Source organism: Fusarium poae, chromosome 4, assembly GCF_019609905.1.
Source record: "Fusarium poae strain DAOMC 252244 chromosome 4, whole genome shotgun sequence".
Classification (NCBI taxonomy): Eukaryota; Fungi; Ascomycota; class Sordariomycetes; order Hypocreales; family Nectriaceae; genus Fusarium; species Fusarium poae.
Genome location: NC_058402.1, coordinates 2,002,818 through 2,021,254, shown reverse-complemented (window position 1 = coordinate 2,021,254; position 18,437 = coordinate 2,002,818). Strand labels below are relative to the sequence as shown.

The window sequence follows — 18,437 nt, the reverse complement described above, 5'->3', positions numbered from 1 at the left end:
ACAGATTAATAAGTTAGAGTCAGTGAGCATTATATAGTAGCGACAGAGAAATTGTATCTCCAGTCACTGATTCCTTGTTCGCATCTTGGTCCAATCATTTGCATGCTTACAGTCTGTATAATAAGTTCAACTGAAAAGCAAAACAATGACCCCTTTCAGCCGACCGCGTCTTTGGTCAATGGCCCGTTGTTCTTATCATGCCACTCGCTTGTTCTAGCAAGTGAACTTGGACAGCGGCTTGAATCTATTTGTTGTATATGGACGCGTGGAAATATATGTGCTCTAGTTATGGGATCAACTGGTTTATGTTCTTAGTGAGATCTCAATGTCTGGTCCGTCTTTATTCTTTCTCCTTGTCATCGTGTTTGGCTTCCTTTAGCTTCTTGATGGGTTCCAAGCCAAATATCTCATCCGAGTCCAAAGGATTGCGGTTCTCAGTAACCTCGCCAAATAAGAAAGCGTTCTTTTCACGGCTGGCGCTATTCGACATTTTCTTCTTGTGTTGTGGTGGCGGCGACTTGTTTGATGATACCGTAGGCTTTGGAGTTCCAGACTCGTCTGGCTCTAACATCCATGAAAAGGATGATTGTGCCAGTGTTGATCGGGTAGGAACAGGGCCCGGGCGTAAGGGGGCTAAGGAACGTGCAGGTTTACTGTCGTCAGTTGCGACTACTTCGATTCGATCAGAGCCTGGGGTTTGCACTGGTTCTTCCTTGGGGGCTGGCTTCGGTTCAGATATTTGCAGACTGGAATCGTCCAATTCTGTGGGTGCCGCTGGTACTGGCTCCGGCTGTACAATTGTCGTTTCAGCCACGGCCACTTCCTTGGGAGTCTCCTCAAGTGATGGTGAATGTAGAACGGGAACCTCCATCGAAGAGTCGTCTAGGTATATCTTGACAAATTGCACCTTTGCCGCTGCAACTTCAATAAGCTCTAGGCTTTTAGCCTTGTCTTCCAGACTGGAGGCGGATATTGCTTTGAGGCTGTTCACCGTCTCGTCGAGCATGGCTGATAAATGTTGGTTCCGGGCTTCCAATGCTGCCAAGCTCCTAGCTGCTTCCCCCTCGCCCATCAAGGGCTGCGGCGATCGGGGTGCGGACCGAGCCTCGTTTAAATTACGTTTGATCTCACCCATAGCATCTCTGACAGCCTGGTTGATACCCAGCTTTTCGCCTCTTTCGTAGACCCCCTTAGCTCCTTTGGCAGCTCCCTGGAAAAGTGCTTCCATACCGCCCTGTTGCTGAATGAATCGCGACGGCGATGTCACCTGCGACCTAGAGCTCGGAATCTTCTGTTTAAATGAATTGAAGCTGCGAAAGCTCGGGGTACCAGTTCCTGAGGTTGGAGGTGGCGAAGACACTTCAGGCATCCTTCCGGTATATTTCATAATGAGAGATGAACCACCTGATTCATCGAGATGATCTCGGAGATACAATGCATCGTCAACAAAAGTATGAGGACCATGTGCTTCTGAGGGAGGTGGATATTTCAGGAGTAGCTGAAGACAAACAGAATAATCGGCCTCCAATACTAGAAAGTATGTCAGCTTTGGGATTTTTGGGATTCTTGAAATCAGAATTTTATTTGAGAACTTACGCTGCCATCGAATTCTTATTAGCATGGCAACACAAATAAGATCTATAAGTTCCAGAGTCGGGTCGACGGCAAAAATGGTGTCCCAGAGTACCAAAAACTGCTCAAAGGGGTATTCTCTACTGAAGAGTAATCGAATCCACCGACTATTCGACGTTAGTGGCTAGCACATTATGGCCGAGCACCATAGACTTACATCAGGAAGATTTGTGGTAAGATCTCGATGTTAGTAAGGTGGGTGGCCAGTTCAGGGTCGACTTTGTGCAAACAGACTTCGTGGATAAATTTACTTCGCTCCACGATGGCAGAACTTTGCTCTGGAAATTTGGAAGACCGTGAAGAGCTTGCTGGAGTTGTTGCGGTGTCCGTGACTTCGTAGAACGATTGAGCACGCTCCATAAGTTTAGAGAATAGAACGAAGGCATCGTGCTCGACGAACGAGTGATCGAGAGTTTTGACAAGGGCATCATCGGAAGGAGTGTCTTCTGGTAAGGTCGAGGGATCCACAGAATCCTGTTCGATAACATGTAGAATGGGTGCAAGTAACTCATGCATACCCTGTCGATAACCTCCTCGCTCGGGGTTTAGTTTGCAGTACATGAAGAGAATATCCAAGATAGTGGCCTGGGTCTGGTCTTTGTGGTAGGATGCCTCATCGGGCAGTCGCTGGACATCTTGCTGTATTTCAGCGCGAATAATCTCATCTTGGCGAATGGTGTTCCACGGCGACTTGCTTGAGTCAGTTCATTGTTCATTCTTAGAATCTGGAGACACCTTACGTTTGGGTCTTCATTCAAAGGGTCAATATTCAGTTCCGCAAGGGCCTTTGGGTCCTTGATGTACTTGAGAAAATGGCTCCTTTGTTCCGTGTAAGACTGTCTCCCATCGTCTAGAACCTGGGACCAGCTCAGGCCCTCAGCAGCAGTTGAAAGTAGGAAAGTCTGCAATGGTATGTCAGTTGGTGCACCAGCTCTGATGAGAGATGAAATAGCTCACCTTCCAGCAAAGGGAACGACAGCCTGATATACAAGGGCTTGATGGACCGTTATGACGAACAGCATGACGGAGATCACCAAGGTGTGCGCCTTGAGATTGTGTTTCACGCCATCTTGACCTGAGAACAGGGTAGAGTCAGCTGAGTTCAACGCCTTTTTCCTGCCCCGAGGCGCAACCTACAGTGACTCTTCGAGAGGTCTCATATCGTTCAGAAACACCAGTAAAGAAGCGGAAATGTCAATTCAAACGGATCGCGGGCAAGTACTTGAACTGTAAACTTAGTACTTAGTGAGGAATGGATGTTTGATGGCGGAGGATGAACCCGAAACCTTGATATCGGCGCTTGAAGTTCAATTGGGTTGCCGTCTCCGTCTTCGGCCCCACTCTTCAAGGGTACACCCCGCTACGGACGGACAAACTTCAGTGACCAAGCCCAGCCTAGAGTGCCCAAGTCGCCTACGAGCTCAGGGGCTAACAGCCAACAAAAGGTTACCTCCTAGTAGGTACTAAGGTAGGTAGCCCGTGCAGTGTCATGCACCTGGCCTCCAAAACCTTGGTATCGAGCTGACGTTCAGTTCATCGAATGACACATTTCCCCTTTAGCCTCAACGCTCCTTATATATATCACATATCTTGATTCGTGATCACAGAGTGATGCCTCTTTGGGCACTACATCATGTCTGCAGATTTATTTGCCGAGTTTAATAGTCTTTCAGGTAACTCAACGCCTGCACCAACTCAACCACAGCCACATCAGCAGCAGCAGACCACTCCGTTTCAGACTCAAGCGCTGCAACAAGCACCTCTGCCGTCAAAGCCGCTGCAACGCAGCGAGACGCAGAATCTGTTTGACCTCTTGGGAAATACCAACAATGCTTCGCCAGTGAACAGCCAGCCGTGGTCAGGTCTTCCGTCTCAGTTAGCCGCGCAAAACACATGGGGAAGTGCCCCGATCCCGTCGAAACCGGCGGAGACGAATGACGACGACGACGATGGATGGGGCGATTTCGAGGTAGCTGAGCCATCGCGACCTCCAACGGTCAATGCGACTCCTGCTCAGGCTCCGAGCCCTGCTCCTTTCTCTGCTTCAGGCTGGGGCACAGGTGAAAGTAGTACGCCAGTCTCTGCGAACACATCATCCATACCATGGCCCAAACCAAATCCAGTCTCAGCTGCCGCCGTGGCCCAACGAGCACCTGGTGTCAAGCAACAACCGCCAACCAGAATTGCAAGGGCTTCGACAATGGATCTCATGTCCAACAGTCTTGTCGATATTGAGGCCCTGCAAAGTTCTACCGGTGTCGTCAAACCTCAGTCTTCAAAGTCCCAATCTCAGTCACAGTTTACGCAAGGTTGGGGGCAAAGACCAACTCATCAAGAATCTCCACATCAACGGATGAAAGCCAAGCTCAAGCCATCTGTACAGAAGGATCCTAGCGTACTCTTTGATGCTGAAGATTTTGAGCTACAGGTCGCCGAAGATGAAGACGATGATGAAGACGATGACGATGAATTCGGAGACTTTGAAAGTGTCCAACCTCCAACTAAGGCTCAGCCGGCTTCTGCAGCTGCTCCCATGAAGTCAACACCAGCTCCTCCGTCGATGGATCTCCTTTCTTTAGATGAACCAGCTCCGGTTCCTCCTAAACAAACCAGGAAAACGCCGCCCGCCCAGCTTCTTGGACCCCTGGCGTTTGGAGCTACTGCTACAAACTATCCTCAAGCTCCAAAATCGCCATCATTCCAGGACCGTAACCCTTTCCCAGAACTGGCTATAAAAACGCCTATTTCTTCAGAGCCAAAGGAAGTAAAGAAACCAAAAGAAGCAACTCCAGCTACAGCGTGGCCATCTTTCGAAAGTCCGACAGATCCTGGGTCAGCCAAATTCAAGGATCAGGAAGAAGAATGGGATGCCTGGGATGATTTTTCGGCCAGCGACAACCAAAAAGTAACCACCAGCACGAAAAAGGCGCCTGAAAGTTGGGATTGGGACGCTGTTGATGGTGTTCAGTCATCGCACAGCGGTTCTCAGGGTGATGCTCCTCCACCGATTAATGTCCCGCCCCCTTCGGTCATCCTCTCTGCATTCCCTGATCTTTTGAATTCCGGCACTGCTCTGTTCAAGCCTGTGTCTGGTCAGAGTGCATCCATAAAACAACGCATTTTGTCTGACTCCAAAGCTGTGGAGTTTCTAAAGGGCTACGTTCTATTAGCAGAAACAGCAGCGCGCGTCATTGCTGGGCGCAAACAACGATGGCATCGGGATAAGATCCTGGCCAAGAGCATGTCAATCTCAGCTGCAGGAAGTAAGGGCATGAAACTAGCAGGAGTCGACAAAACACAGGCTGCGCGCGAGGATCGCGAAGCTGCCGATGTAGTAGCTATATGGCGTCAGCAAGTTGGTCGTTTGCGATCGGCAGTTGCCGCGGCCAAGTCGGCCGATAAGGACCTGACTCTGAAGGTTCCTGAGATTAGCGAAAACATGCAGGTGCATACAGCCAAGATGGTGCCAACAGCCCCCAAGGCTTGTATCATCTGCGGGTTGAAGAGAGAGGAGAGAGTGGCCAAGGTGGACGTTGAGGTGGAGGACAGCTTTGGGGAGTGGTGGGTTGATCACTGGGGACACAAGGCATGCAAGAACTTCTGGATAGAACATGAACAAAAGCTACGACAAAGATGAGAGTCAACGCTCTGCTGGAACGATACACCTGAAGGGGGCTCAGTATTAGTACATAGTAAAAACATCTTTGTTGAGCGGCATTCAGTTGAATGAGAAGTCCGAGGGCATGAATGGTGGTGGCCTATCGATAGAGTGACCGTGTACATAGAATGACAGGGGTTTGTTGATCCAAGAGTGACACTTGATGATGGCCTATGCAGTCTGCAGCGGCATTGCTCCACAGGCTGTGACATTGTACAGCCAATCACCAGAAGCAATAGCTGTGGCCAGGTAATGTAGAGTGTGGGCGTCACTTCTTACTCTTAGATGTAGTGACAATCAAGTTGTACCCTTTGAGTGACAATGTGTGATGAGCAAGCATTGGTCCAGGATTGTTCGTGCTGCTGAACAGCAATCGAGCCATATTGATGATATGCGGGGTTGGACTGGACCGTTACACGACCTCGGGCTAAGGAAAGCGGATGAAGTGGAAAGCGGCGGGATGATCAACATATTGCTAAGGAGACTTGAGAACACAACTTGTTGAGAATGGCTCGGCTACCCTGATTGATGTATGATCTTGATGTTAGCCATACCAGAGCTGCAGCCTGGTGGTCGAGAAATATGAGCCAATAAGGCTCTTATATCCAACTCTATGTCTGTGATTGAACCCTGTACTTGATCATAGTTAATCGAAACCCATCAAAAGCATTAGTTAATATCCTTTATTTCCCTTAAACCTTTGACACAGCCTTCGATAAAATAAAAAAGATGTGCTACAGGTCGTTCTAGACGTTGGCAGAAGCGAAAGTCAAACCTCCGTGGCCCACTCCGGACCGTGTGGGTGTGATAGAAAGAAAAACTCCCGAGTGACCAGGTTTGCCAGGAAGTACTGGGCTATCTAGGTAGTGGGGCTTCTGAGAGCAGAGCAAAAAAGACTGCCAAAATCTTGAGATGGATGGTGCATGCTCGCTTGTTTCCTAGAGCGGATTAGTGAGATATGCCAACAGTCCTGGACTTTGACATTGTGTGTGTGTGTGTTACTACCTATGTACGACTGTTGTCAGATGGAAGACAACCGGTTACAACGAGGCCATCTCAGTACATACCTACCTACTAGGTACAGTGGTCAGCTTTCAGACGTGACTTGGTTGGCTTTAATACAAGAGGTACTATATACTACTACATGGGACTAGCATAGGAATCTGATATTATTACAGCCATACCTGTATGTATTTGTATTGAATCGAGAGGATAGAGCAAGATACCCACGTTCTGGGGTTATGAGATACTACCAAACCGGAAATCTTGGTTAGTAGGTACTACCATGTAGGTAAAGGAGAGAGACGATTGCTATTTGTTTGTGCCTGCCTCGTGCCGAGTTACGATCCGTTTCAATACACTTTACTTCCATGCCACCCATGGAACTGCTTGATATTGCACCACACTCCTGTCCTACCTGCTGGCAGCTCAATAAACGGCCTGCTCATTTTGCTTCTCAGACTTCATAGGTCAGTGATATTTTTCATGGCCTCTACTCGGCAAGCGTTGAAATATTGGCAATACTGTATTGCAAAAGAAGACGTAGACCTTAGAAAACACCGGTAATAACTGGCCCAAGCGGCTAAGATATCCATCCACAGTTGATGTTTCTAAGTCGGCTGGCCGGGGCAAGATCCATGCAGAAATGAAGTGGGTGTAGGGCATTTTTGAAGTTCCGTAGAGACTTTGGAGTCGAGTATCTTTTCCCCTCACCTGTCAGTCAAGATTGCCTGAACCTGTTCTAATTTGGAGAAGAGAGAAAATAAAGTACTTGTAGAGTAAGTGCTCCTCTATATGTCGTTCTGATGGTCATAGCTGCCTCTTCCTTCCTTCCCATGTGTTGCTCACCCCACTCCATTAACGGGCTACTGCCGCAAGAAACAATAAGGCAGGTACTGCTCCGATCGTTTCGTGGTCACCTTACCTCGCTGGTGGTGTTTCGCTGTTTTGGTTCTGGCTCTGTGTCCCAGTTGTGGCAGTTTAGACTGTCAGAGGTACCTACCTTAGTACCTGAGCAAGTATACAAAGAGGTAGCTCATTATTAGATAACCTATCACTCCCACCACATCTTCTTCTTCTATCCTTCACCCACTTCACTTACGTTACGAATCTCTCTCTTTCTCTCCTCACCTCACCTTTCCCGCGCCTTCACCACCTCTTCTTCTCCCTCTCTCCAGCTTCTCGTCCTCTCCCCCCGCTCTACTCTCATCCTCCTCTTCTTTGACCCTTGTTCCGCTACCATCCCATTACATCAGCTGTTGAAGCTTTCTTAGCCATAGACTACGCCTCCAGCGTATCGTTCAATAACCCACTCGCCCGCCTCCGCCGCCGCTTTCTGGACCGGAGTACTCGCAACGACCCTTGACCCCGCTATCCCGCCTCGCGTACAAACAACCTACCGCAGAAAAAAACTACACTGCATCACCTCTCCATCTTGCTGCCCCCCGCCTTCTCCAGCATACATTCAACGTCTTCGCAGCACCCCAGCGTGACGACAAGGTTAGTAAATATTTCATTTTCTACCGATTTTTTCCCCTGAATAAACGCCTGTTTGGCCATATCGTCGAAGCGCATGCCATATTAAGCACTACTCTAAATGTGCGCTACATATGGGTGACGATTGTCCGAACATATCAGCTTGCGCCTCCACGAATTCGCTTGCTCGGCCAACTATTGAGACGAGATGATCTAACATGATTAATAGATTTGAACAGACATCCCCTTGCCTGTTTGTTGTTCTCCACCTCAAACCCTTTATCCTCTTCTCGCATCGATCTTCACGGCCTACCTCCCAGCAAAATGTCGGCCCCTCAAGACTCCATCCCCGGCAACGGCAGTGACATCCTCGATCAGATGGATCAACTCAGAATGGATGACCGCCTCGGTCCTGACGGCGAGCCTGCCCCTAAGACGGAGGAGGAGTACGCTCAGGCACAGCTCACCCTTCGTGCGATCGTCTCCTCCAAGGAAGCCGGTGTCATTATTGGCAAGGCCGGCAAGAACGTCGCTGATCTCAGAGACGAGACTGGTGTCAAGGCCGGCGTCAGCAAGGTCGTGCAAGGTGTTCACGACCGTGTCCTGACCATCACCGGTGGTTGCGACGCTATTTCTCGTGCCTACGCCATTGTTGCTCGTGCTCTATTGGACGGTGCGCCTGCAATGGGCATGGGAGGCGTAGTCCAGAGCAATGGGACTCACCGTACGTCATATATCTTGCCCGCAAGATAAACAAAATATCAGGTTTTGCTAACTCGGGGTATAGCCATTAAGCTTCTCATTTCTCACAACCAGATGGGTACCATTATCGGAAGACAAGGCCTTAAGATCAAGCACATTCAGGATGCTTCTGGAGTTCGCATGGTTGCTCAGAAGGAGATGCTCCCTCAATCTACCGAGAGAATAGTCGAGGTCCAAGGTACTCCTGAAGGAATCCAGCGTGCTATCTGGGAGATCTGCAAATGCTTGGTCGACGACTGGCAGCGAGGCACTGGCACTGTTCTGTACAACCCGGTTGTTCGCACTCAGCCTTCCAACAGTGGGAGTACTAGTGGTGGAGCAGGATTCAACCAGGGCTCTGGCAGGAGCGATTATGGTGGTAGCCCTCGTGTCATGCGAACAGGCAACGGTGCCGACTTCAGCAACGGTAGCTCAAGGCCCTACAACCGCCGCTCCGACTCTGACGCAGCTCTTCGAGGCCCACCTACCCACGACGAGAATGGCGAGGAGATCCAAACTCAGAATATCAGCATCCCCGCAGACATGGTTGGGTGCATCATCGGACGTGCTGGAAGCAAGATTAGCGAGATCCGAAAGACATCAGGCGCACGCATCTCAATTGCTAAGGTAAGTTATCTCTTGAGGAGCTTGTTTATCACATTACTAACTGTGAACTGTAGGCACCCCACGATGAGACTGGTGAGCGTATGTTCACCATCATGGGTACCGCTAAAGCCAATGAGTCGGCACTCTTCCTCTTGTATGAGAACCTAGAGGCGGAGAAGATGCGCCGAAGCCAACTTCAAGAGGCCGAATAGCCGGTTTTCAGAAAAATCTCGTTGCTTTTTGCTTTTCTCGTGCTCCATGCGACTTGCTAAAATAAGTTTTTGGCAGGATGGGCTGGGGCATTTCAGATCTGACTTGCCGCGAGGCTTGTGTTTTCAGTAAGGACGATACCAGATGACAGCATTACGAGCGACTGAATCCATTTGTCCGACCCATTCCCCCTTATCAAACACGAACCCCCCCATTATCAAACTCATTTCTTTTTCCTGATTCTTACCTTTCTCATCATCTTTGCTACATCAATTGGGGTTTGACTAGTGTCGATTCCGACTCGAGCCTTCACTGTCACCTCTTCGCCTTTTAAACCGAACCAGCTACTTGTTTTGGCGGGCAGATCGCTACTGAACACTGCAGCTTGCCGTCTGTATCAGCCTCGTCTACCTGGAGTTTTTGGCAATGGCATACTTGCCCTCCGGGGGCATGATATAGTTCTTCTTATGACTGTTCAACCAAAACGGCGCAGTCCGAAATGGTTATGGCTAATGACACAAAATCATCCTTGACGAGTCGGTAACGACAGGAACAGCGCAATCTCTCAGGACCGAGAAGGGCACATCGCGGCTCCTCTCCAACAATCTCTACCCACACTTCGCGTCACCTTCCCCTCTCTTTCACCTCGCACAAATGTTTCTATCTCTTACACCCTCGGATTCCGACATTGTCACTCGACCCGCGCCTCCCATCTTATCGCTCGCATAATTCTCATATCCCGCATCGCTCTCGCATACCCCCCTTCGACATCACATACACCGGCTCGCCCATTGTGTATTCCGTTCCTCGCGACCCAATAACCATGTTAAGTGACTCTTCATTCGTGTTGGGATTTACAAGATATTCTTAGCAGGGATGGATTTAGCTTGGGCCCAATAGCCACTAAATAAAAGCAAAATTATGAGCAGAATCATTACTGTGTGACTAGGTAATTGAAGTGAAAATTGTACTGATTGCGATATCGATCACAATGAGGCTGGTGAAATCAGCTTAGTCACCGAATGAACCCTTGAAATAGAGTCATGTTGTGGCTGTGGTTGTTGGTGGGGCGCCGATCTCATGGTTTGAATTGAAGCCAACTTGTCAGTTTCATCATGGCAACTCTGGTTGATTAAATTACCCATTTTACCGGCTCCTTTTACGTTCCCTTCGTTTCTTCCTTTCTCTCCTCAGCACATATACCGAGCAAGACTGTCACTTCCTATTTTTGACAATTATTTACCTGCCTCTCGTTTAGTTAATTACACTCCCTCAACCAAGGATGGCGCGCTCAAAGCAACCGGCCATCAAGCGCGAAGCGTCGTCCGAGTTCTTCAACAAGACAACCGCAACATGGGAAGATACCGACAAATCGCAAAAGAACACTTCCAATGGAAATGTCGTGAAAAAAGCCATTGATGCCACACCAGCTCTCGCGCCAGAGGCTGGGGTCTTGCAGCTTGTTATCGCAGTTGCGGGTATCTATGCTTCATTGTGGGTTTGACCCTTGCCAACGTTTTATTGATCAATTACTGACGTTGTTATCGCGAATAGCCTCACTTGGGCATACCTCCAGGAAAAGCTCACCACCAAGCCTTATGGCCCTGTCGACGCTCCGGAAGTATGGCGCTTCCCCGTCTTCCTCAACACCATCCAATCCGTCTTCGCCGCAATCGTAGGCGCTGTCTACCTATATGCTTCGACTCCCGCCAATACCTCTGTGCCTCCCGTCATTCCCTCACGTCGCATCCTTGCGCCTCTCGCCCTAGTTGCTGTTACAAGCAGTCTCGCCAGTCCGTTTGGCTATGCGTCATTGGCGCACATCGACTACATCACCTTCCTCCTGGCAAAAAGCTGCAAGCTGCTACCTGTCATGTTCCTCCACATCACCGTATTCCGCCGCCGCTACCCTCTGTACAAGTACCTTGTCGTCGCGGCCGTGACCCTCGGCGTGGCTGTCTTTACTCTCCACTCTGGAAAGAAAAAGGGGAGCAAGGTTCGCCCTGATGATGCGAGCACGGCGTGGGGTCTTTTGCTGCTCGGCGTCAACCTCCTATTTGACGGCTTGACAAACAGCACTCAGGACCACATCTTCCAAACATTCCGCCCTTACTCGGGACCTCAGATGATGTGCGCCAACAACATTATGAGCACAATCGTTACGGGCGCTTACTTGGTCATCAGCCCTTGGCTGGTCGCTACAGGCCTTGGAGAGTGGTTCGGCATGGATGTAGCTGGCAACGCCGGTGAGCTCAAGGCTGCCCTGGACTTTATGGCTCGGTACCCCGCTGTGTGGAAGGATGTCCTTGGTTTCGCCGCGTGCGGTGCCGTCGGCCAGGTCTTCATCTGTAAGTTTCTACTGCTCTCATACTACCTGTCATCGTCATCAGCTGACCAATTGTTTAGTTTACACTCTTTCCACTTTCTCATCAGTTCTTCTCGTTACTGTGACGGTGACTCGAAAGATGTTCACCATGATTCTATCAGTCCTCGCTTTCGGTCATCGCCTTACGCAAATGCAGTGGCTCGGCGTTGCGCTTGTCTTTGGCGGCATTGGCGTGGAGGCTGGAATTGCGCGACAAGAGAAAATGGCCAAGGAAGCCGCTAAGAAGGCTCAACAGAATGCGAAGAAGGAGCTGTAGACTGGCCTTTCTGTTGATTCGTAGTAAAATGCAATCAATGTACGGGCTGGATAAACATGCTTACAGCGGATCAAGGTATATATCGAGTTGTGTAAATGGGCGCATCATGGGATCATCCGAAAGACCTGCTCTCAAAACTTTCCCAGTAGAGTATTAAACTTAGATATAGACAGATGATACATGATACATCGTATAGCTTTTGACGATGTGGTAACCATTTCGATTATCACTATGTAGTTCCTCCATAACATGGTCTGATGTTCCAAGACCCCTTTGCTTCCTAAACGCCCTGCTGCTATAAACCAAGACAGCAACTCGTCTTTCCCGTGGCCATAGCTCCATGCCCTTTCCCTGACTGGGTATTTGAGCCTCCCCATGTTTCCCACAGAAGGTTACCTAAACCATACGCCACTCCATTTTGTTGTCCAAAATGGACAAAGAGAAACCAAAAACACGAAAATGAAACAAGTTGACAAGACAGGATGTCTTTGTCTATATTACACTAGGCCGTCGTAGAATCACCCGACGTCATGCGCTCTGCGTTGCTGAAAATAGCGAATGTCTGTGTGTTGAAGGGGGGATAACGATTGGATAAGATGAGTGACAAAGAAGATATATTTTGATATTTGCGTATCGTCGTGCGGACAGTCGAAAGACCATCCGGGATCGAGGGTCGGATTAAGTGCAGTCAAGATATCCGTCCCATTGCTTAAAAAGAAAACGCCCGGAAATGCTGATTTCACATAGTTGTATAGCGAGTGTTGAGATTAAAAGAAAATTTGAGCGAAGGTAATCGTACGTCCTCCTTCCACATGGAAGTTGCTTCGTTCGACTTTAAAACATGACACTAAGGTCAAGCTTCATCATAAGAGATCATCGATTGATCGAATTATAGGTGCCTCGCCCTTGGTAGGTGGACTCCTTGGGTCTGCAACAACTGGTGGTCTCCCAAATGTTGAGAAAGGGTCGCGAGGAAACATGCCGGCTCGGGGAGAGAACAAACCCTGACTCGGAGTCGGGGGGCTTTCCACAAATCGCATACCGGCAACTTCATGCACATCGTGAAGCGGGTTGTTGGTCATTGTCTCGGCCCTGGGTGATAACAAGGCATCATCATCTGGAAATGAGCCAGGAAGAGCTATCGTCCTCTGAAATGGGCTGTCGTTGAACTTCATCTCGGGCGGTGCGGGATTGAACCTTGGGAAGGTCATACTCTGGAAGCCAAAGCTTGCCTGAGAGGGAAATCCGGGAGAAGGAGGCGGCTTCATGGTCGAATCCATCATAGGTGATGGAGCCAAAGTCGGAGGTGCCAATGTAGGTAGCGCCAATGTGGGCAGCGGCGCCTCGCCGTGATTTGAGACAGGTCTCTTTGGTAGATCGCCCAATTTAAAAGGGTTCAGTTTATCGGATGGCCGTTGCTCGATCTCATCCTTCCATGTACATGTGGGTGGAGCAGAAGCCGGGCCTGGTGAAACTGGTCGAGGGCCAGGTGTCGAGTTGCCCCGTAGCCTAGTGGGACTAGAGCTGAGGTTCGAGTCCTTGACATCCTCACCCTGGGTTGGAAGAGGCGCAGTTTGAGGTTCCTTAGGCCCAATGTCGATGGCGTTGGCGGACAATGTCAATCTGTGCTTGGAAGGTTTGCGACCAGGTCTAGGGCGGTTGGACGGCTGGGCCGTGCGCTTTGTTGACACTTCCTTCTGAAAGTCCTGTAGTGAATACATGAGCTTCATGTTAGGGCTGATCCATTGACTCTTGGCTTGGGCAGCATAGTAGGCATCGTTGACAGTAAGTTCGGGCTTCTGGAACAGTCCGTAGGCAATAATCAAACTGGCAGATCGGCTAGCACCCTGTTGACAGTGGATAAGCACACGCTTGCCAGCCTTGGTCCGATCAGCAATAACGTTGCACAGATTCATAAGATCGGGAGCAATGTCAGTGTTGTGGTCCCAAGGAATATGGATGTACTCGGGCTCCTTAAACTGGAGCGCCTTGGGCGTTGTTGGTGTCTCAACCGAATCTTCGCCTTGAGGAAACTCCCAGGCTGTCATGAAGCTAGCTGTGGACACAGCAGTGTCGGGCTCGGCGATAGACATAGGGCGTTGCTTGGCCCTGCTGATTTCAAACGGGTTGCTGACCTCCCTGGCGCAGTTAATGACTACATCAAAGCGTGCTGCCTCGTCTGCAGTAGGTTCCGAGTAGAGGAAGATATTGTCCTCATAGATAGCAATTGGTCCGTCAGGGTATCCAGGAGTCTTCATGTCCTCGTTGTTCTCATTGTCACGGTAAGGATCATCATCCCGAAAGGCCATTTGAGTGCGAATCGGTGAGTCCTCTTCCGTAATGGCGGAATGGATGGTTGTTGGCTTGAGAGTCGACTTGGATGGACGCAGCACCTCTGAGAGTCCGGATTCATTTCGTTCCAGTACCTTGGGAAAGGTCATGCCACCTGGTGGGCCAAATGTTGCCGACTTGAGACCAGAGGACATGTGAGGCGATGAGCACGAGTGTTTCAGAGCTCGGCGCTGGAGCATAGGCATGGCTGGAGACGGCGGGACCTCTAGAGTAGTCTTGTGGTTCAGATCAGAAGTGTTGGTGTTGAGACTCAACTGGCTGGGCTTTCTCCTCATGGCCGGGATCGTAGGCTTGATGAATGATGGAGAGGCTGGCTCAGAAACCAAGGAAATGTTTGTTGTGGCGGTCGAAACAGCGAAGGGGGGTTGAATAGACAGACCCTTCATGTTGCGTCCACGCCGTGGCGAGGGCGATGTCATGGGTCGCTGTAACCGAGGCGGTTCGCTTAACATGGTACTGCTGTTGGTGTTGTAGTTCATGCTCATGTTGTTGACGCCAAGGGTGCCGAAGCTGGTGGCAGGGAAGTTGTTGAGCGGGATAAGATTCATGGGAGAATCAGGAGAAGAGGAAGGAGACGCATCTGACAGAGGCGAAGAGTCGGTTGTAGATAGCGTTGTGGTAGGTGACGAGTCGGCCGACTCTGAGGTTTGTGTTGATGTGCTATCATGGTGCTTGTGAATTGGGTCGACTGGCATCATGCTTGGTGCAAGGCCATGTTGGTGAGAGGCGCCCATCATACCAGGTCGCTTGGTGTCCATATCGACAAACTTGGTGTCCATGAGTGTGACAGTATCTTGATCAGCCATAGTCTCGGCATCCAGGTCAAATACTGTCATGAAAGGCGGTATTTGATCCTCGTACACTCTCCGGTCTGTAACTGAAGGCATGGTTTGGCGGTGGTTTGGCGGTTGGGTAAGTTTCAGTTTTATGCGCGCAAAAAGCCCAAGCAGATTTTGAGGTCAATTATGGTATTGCCGTTTGCGCCGTAGGTGCTGTTTCGGGAGTTCGTGCTGTGCGTTGAAATACACCAGGGTTTACTTGCAGTCCGTAAAAATGTTGTTGTAATTATGTGCAAAGATTTGGGGAATTGCAGCAAGTGATAAGTAATGCGGTATGAGAAACGAATGGTTTTCCAAGGCAGCGGTGCGATCGAGAACAAGTCAAGTCGGTCGTTCGAATGGTCAGCGCAGCTGATCCTGTCGCTGAGCGTGCCGGGTAGTGGGCAGTGCTCGGTAAAAACGCACGCAAGAATCCTCGGTTTGTGAATAAGAGAAGGTAAAAAAGATGCTCTTGGCAAGAAACGTATCGCGAGCTGGGGCGATAGAATCAATCGAAGAAACAAGCTACTGTCGAATCTAGCGGGTAGCAGGGAGAATAAGGAACGAGCCCAGATGAAGTGAGACAAAGAACTGGCGCCTCGACGATAGATAGCGGCAGGGCAGGGCTGCGAGTGGCGCTGTTAAAGTCGCGAGATCATTATTTCCCTTTACTAGGGAGACCGAGTCGTCGTTCGAGGAGGGGAGGTTATATCAGACTTCTTGGGCTGGTCTGGAGGAGGGCAAAGGGAAGGGCAGAGAGGATAAGATTTGAATTTCGAAAGATCAAAGTGAGGAGAGAAGTGAGAGAGAAAGACGAGAGGAAGAGTAATGAGTTGGAGGGGAGTGTGAGACGTCTTGGGATTGGATTGGATTGAGTTTAGCTTCTGGGGGAGAACTGGCAGCCCTTGGGGGTGTGCGCGCGAGCAATGGGCAATCCATCCATGAGATGGAACCTGGTACCCAGCCAGGCGCTACCGGCGAAGGAGGTACTACTTACTGTATGTATTCCCGACAACGACACGGTACTAACATACAGGGCCTCCACTGCCATGGACGGGCAAGTCAGCTGCCTGGTGGAGGCTCCAACTCCAAGCCCTGTAAAAAGGAGACCGAGCGTTGCCCGCCGACATAGCAACGGCGGCACCTAAAACAATTATTGAAGCACCCAGTCCAATCCAGGGAAGTCTAATCCGGCCACAACTACAGTACCTGGTAGATAATTCAACATGTTGTTGAACTGCACACGGCGGTAATTCTTTTTTGTTTTCGTATTCAATATGAAACAGATATCCGCCTGCAATAGGCGGCACTGAAAGCGTTTAAGAAGCGGCAGTGACAGGTCCCTAGGTATTGATTGTCCTGCTTCGTACCGTTGGTACACACACATGTATCCTGCACCTAAAGAGGAGATGGGAACAGAAGTGGGAGGGAAACCTGCGTGAGATCCTTGAACCAGGCCCGGAATGGGTGCAAAATCAAGAATAGCATCCATACGAAACATGCACAACTGGCAACCCAGTATTGCTGACAATCGACAACAAGTATTTTTGGTGGAGATGTAGTCTAGATCTTCGTACTCTGTACTATGTACTGCACAACAACACATTTGTTGAGCTGCTCCGGTCACGAGTATCGAAACGGATAATATTGAATCGCTCCAGATCCTTATGTCACTCCCTTGCCAATAGGCAGCTTACGGTGTCCAATGACAGGCAAAGACTGGAATTAAAGAATGAGAGACTCCATCGTAGAACATCGACATCCAGACTAGGCTCGCCTGCGAGAGCCAACTGAACTGAATTACACTGAGCCGATGCCACCATTGAGGATGGATCTCCAGCTCTTTACACTCTCTTGGGTTGCTCTAATTCCAGAGTGAGGATGGGATGAATGAGCGGGCAGGTCAGTAGAATGGGGCGAACAGCTTCAAAGGCGCTACAATGAGCCAATCACAGCTCTTCTCAGAGGTTCCAAACGAGCCACAGCCGTAAATACTGCTCTGTGAGTGGACAACTTCCCTGCACGAAACGCGTCGGGGATCCTAAATATAGACCTCGAGCAGCACTCTGCAGCACTGGAACAGCATGAAAGGCGCCTACAGTCAACCAATCACGTATCCGAAACCAAATTGGGACTGGAGGGGGGCGCAAACGGACGGGGTGTGTAGGAGTGGGACGTCGCGACGCCTGCTGCTCCCAAGGTGGAGGATTTAAATTTAAACCGCTGGCGTTAGGTACCTTCTTCCTTGTCTGTAGCAGAGCGTGCACTGTGCTGCGCCGTGCTGATGGATAGCTGCTTGACAATAATAAATGGGTAATTTGCGATGAACCTAGCCAACATATCCGTAATGTCAGGGCTATCTGAGATCTTGACAATTTGGGAAACGATAGACAAGCGCGAATTCGCTTGCTCAATCAGGAGTTGTCAAAGACAATTGTTCACTCTCAAACATTCAAGATTCCAGCGTTGGTGTTTCTGCAGATCAGTTTACCAGTTTAATTACTACAATCCAACCTCGTCAACCACTTGCATATACAGTCTTGTGTTATGTAGGGCTGCAGCTCGTCATATCTTTACATTAGTAGGTACCTAACTAGGTACTCCGTAGCAAGTGCCGTTTTACGGTGTGCCCAAGAAGAGATTTGTTCATCTGGTAGTCTAGGTGGTCGGTTATCGTCTCAACCGCTCGCTATGAAAGTGAAAGCGCCAGGTCTACCGCCACCAAAGGAAAGGAAGCAAAGAAAGAGAGAAAAAAGCATGCTTGCCTGGCCTTACCCCGGCCCCGCCACAAACCCCGTCGTCCGTGATTCGACCATCTTTTGGCGTCACAGGTGGACAAGGGGTCTTCTGTAACCCCTCTGCAACGCAACTGTACTGCATGTAAGAGAACAGGCGGCTCAGAATCAGAATCAGACTCAGGCTTACTCGTCAAGTTCAGACGGGTGAGAAAGGGGGTCCCCTGTTCCTCCACCGTCAACTAACCTTACTACGAATGCCTGGCCCTGTTCAATGTTGCCGTACGGGGCCGGGTCCAACCAGAGTAAGGAAGTGCACTGTCTATCTGCTGGTCCTGGCGACAAGTCTGTCGCTGGCCGGGCAGCATGGGCGGCGTCATAAAAACGGGCTGTAAACTGGATACGATCGAAACACGGGACGTTCTCGCGTGGCCTTTCTAGCCTTTGTTTGGAGTAGAGCTAGGGGCAGTAAAACTTGACTTGGTAAAGTTTTGGATGTAGAAAATAGACAAGTAAGGAAGCCGAGCTATATCCCAGTCAATTGAGGCGGTAATTCCGTCTGTTATGC

The 18,437-nt window shown here is 49.8% G+C and overlaps 6 protein-coding genes across 6 annotated transcripts; 4 read left to right on the top strand and 2 right to left on the bottom strand.

The window, feature by feature from the left end:
• Window positions 1-340: 340 nt before the first annotated feature.
• On the bottom strand, window positions 341-2,792 carry FPOAC1_010733 (uncharacterized protein; the record flags this gene model as incomplete). Its single annotated transcript, XM_044855122.1, has 6 exons — window positions 341-1,530; window positions 1,597-1,739; window positions 1,790-2,322; window positions 2,373-2,534; window positions 2,590-2,707; window positions 2,770-2,792. 6 exons carry the CDS (start codon window positions 2,790-2,792, stop codon window positions 341-343), a joined length of 2,169 nt encoding a protein of 722 aa, XP_044702435.1.
• A 473-nt stretch (window positions 2,793-3,265) lies between these two features.
• Window positions 3,266-5,269, top strand: FPOAC1_010732 (uncharacterized protein; the record flags this gene model as incomplete). Its single annotated transcript, XM_044855121.1, has 1 exon — window positions 3,266-5,269. One exon carries the CDS (start codon window positions 3,266-3,268, stop codon window positions 5,267-5,269), a length of 2,004 nt encoding a protein of 667 aa, XP_044702434.1.
• Window positions 5,270-8,089: 2,820 nt separating this feature from the next.
• Window positions 8,090-9,324, top strand: FPOAC1_010731 (uncharacterized protein; the record flags this gene model as incomplete). Its single annotated transcript, XM_044855120.1, has 3 exons — window positions 8,090-8,489; window positions 8,553-9,133; window positions 9,187-9,324. 3 exons carry the CDS (start codon window positions 8,090-8,092, stop codon window positions 9,322-9,324), a joined length of 1,119 nt encoding a protein of 372 aa, XP_044702433.1.
• A 1,280-nt stretch (window positions 9,325-10,604) lies between these two features.
• Window positions 10,605-11,964, top strand: FPOAC1_010730 (uncharacterized protein; the record flags this gene model as incomplete). Its single annotated transcript, XM_044855119.1, has 3 exons — window positions 10,605-10,816; window positions 10,877-11,670; window positions 11,729-11,964. 3 exons carry the CDS (start codon window positions 10,605-10,607, stop codon window positions 11,962-11,964), a joined length of 1,242 nt encoding a protein of 413 aa, XP_044702432.1.
• An 863-nt stretch (window positions 11,965-12,827) lies between these two features.
• On the bottom strand, window positions 12,828-15,203 carry FPOAC1_010729 (uncharacterized protein; the record flags this gene model as incomplete). The annotated part of the gene is made up of 1 exon (XM_044855118.1): window positions 12,828-15,203. One exon carries the CDS (start codon window positions 15,201-15,203, stop codon window positions 12,828-12,830), a length of 2,376 nt encoding a protein of 791 aa, XP_044702431.1.
• An 857-nt stretch (window positions 15,204-16,060) lies between these two features.
• FPOAC1_010728 (uncharacterized protein) lies at window positions 16,061-16,266 on the top strand (the record flags this gene model as incomplete). The annotated part of the gene is made up of 2 exons (XM_044855117.1): window positions 16,061-16,120; window positions 16,171-16,266. 2 exons carry the CDS (start codon window positions 16,061-16,063, stop codon window positions 16,264-16,266), a joined length of 156 nt encoding a protein of 51 aa, XP_044702430.1.
• Window positions 16,267-18,437: the final 2,171 nt, after the last annotated feature.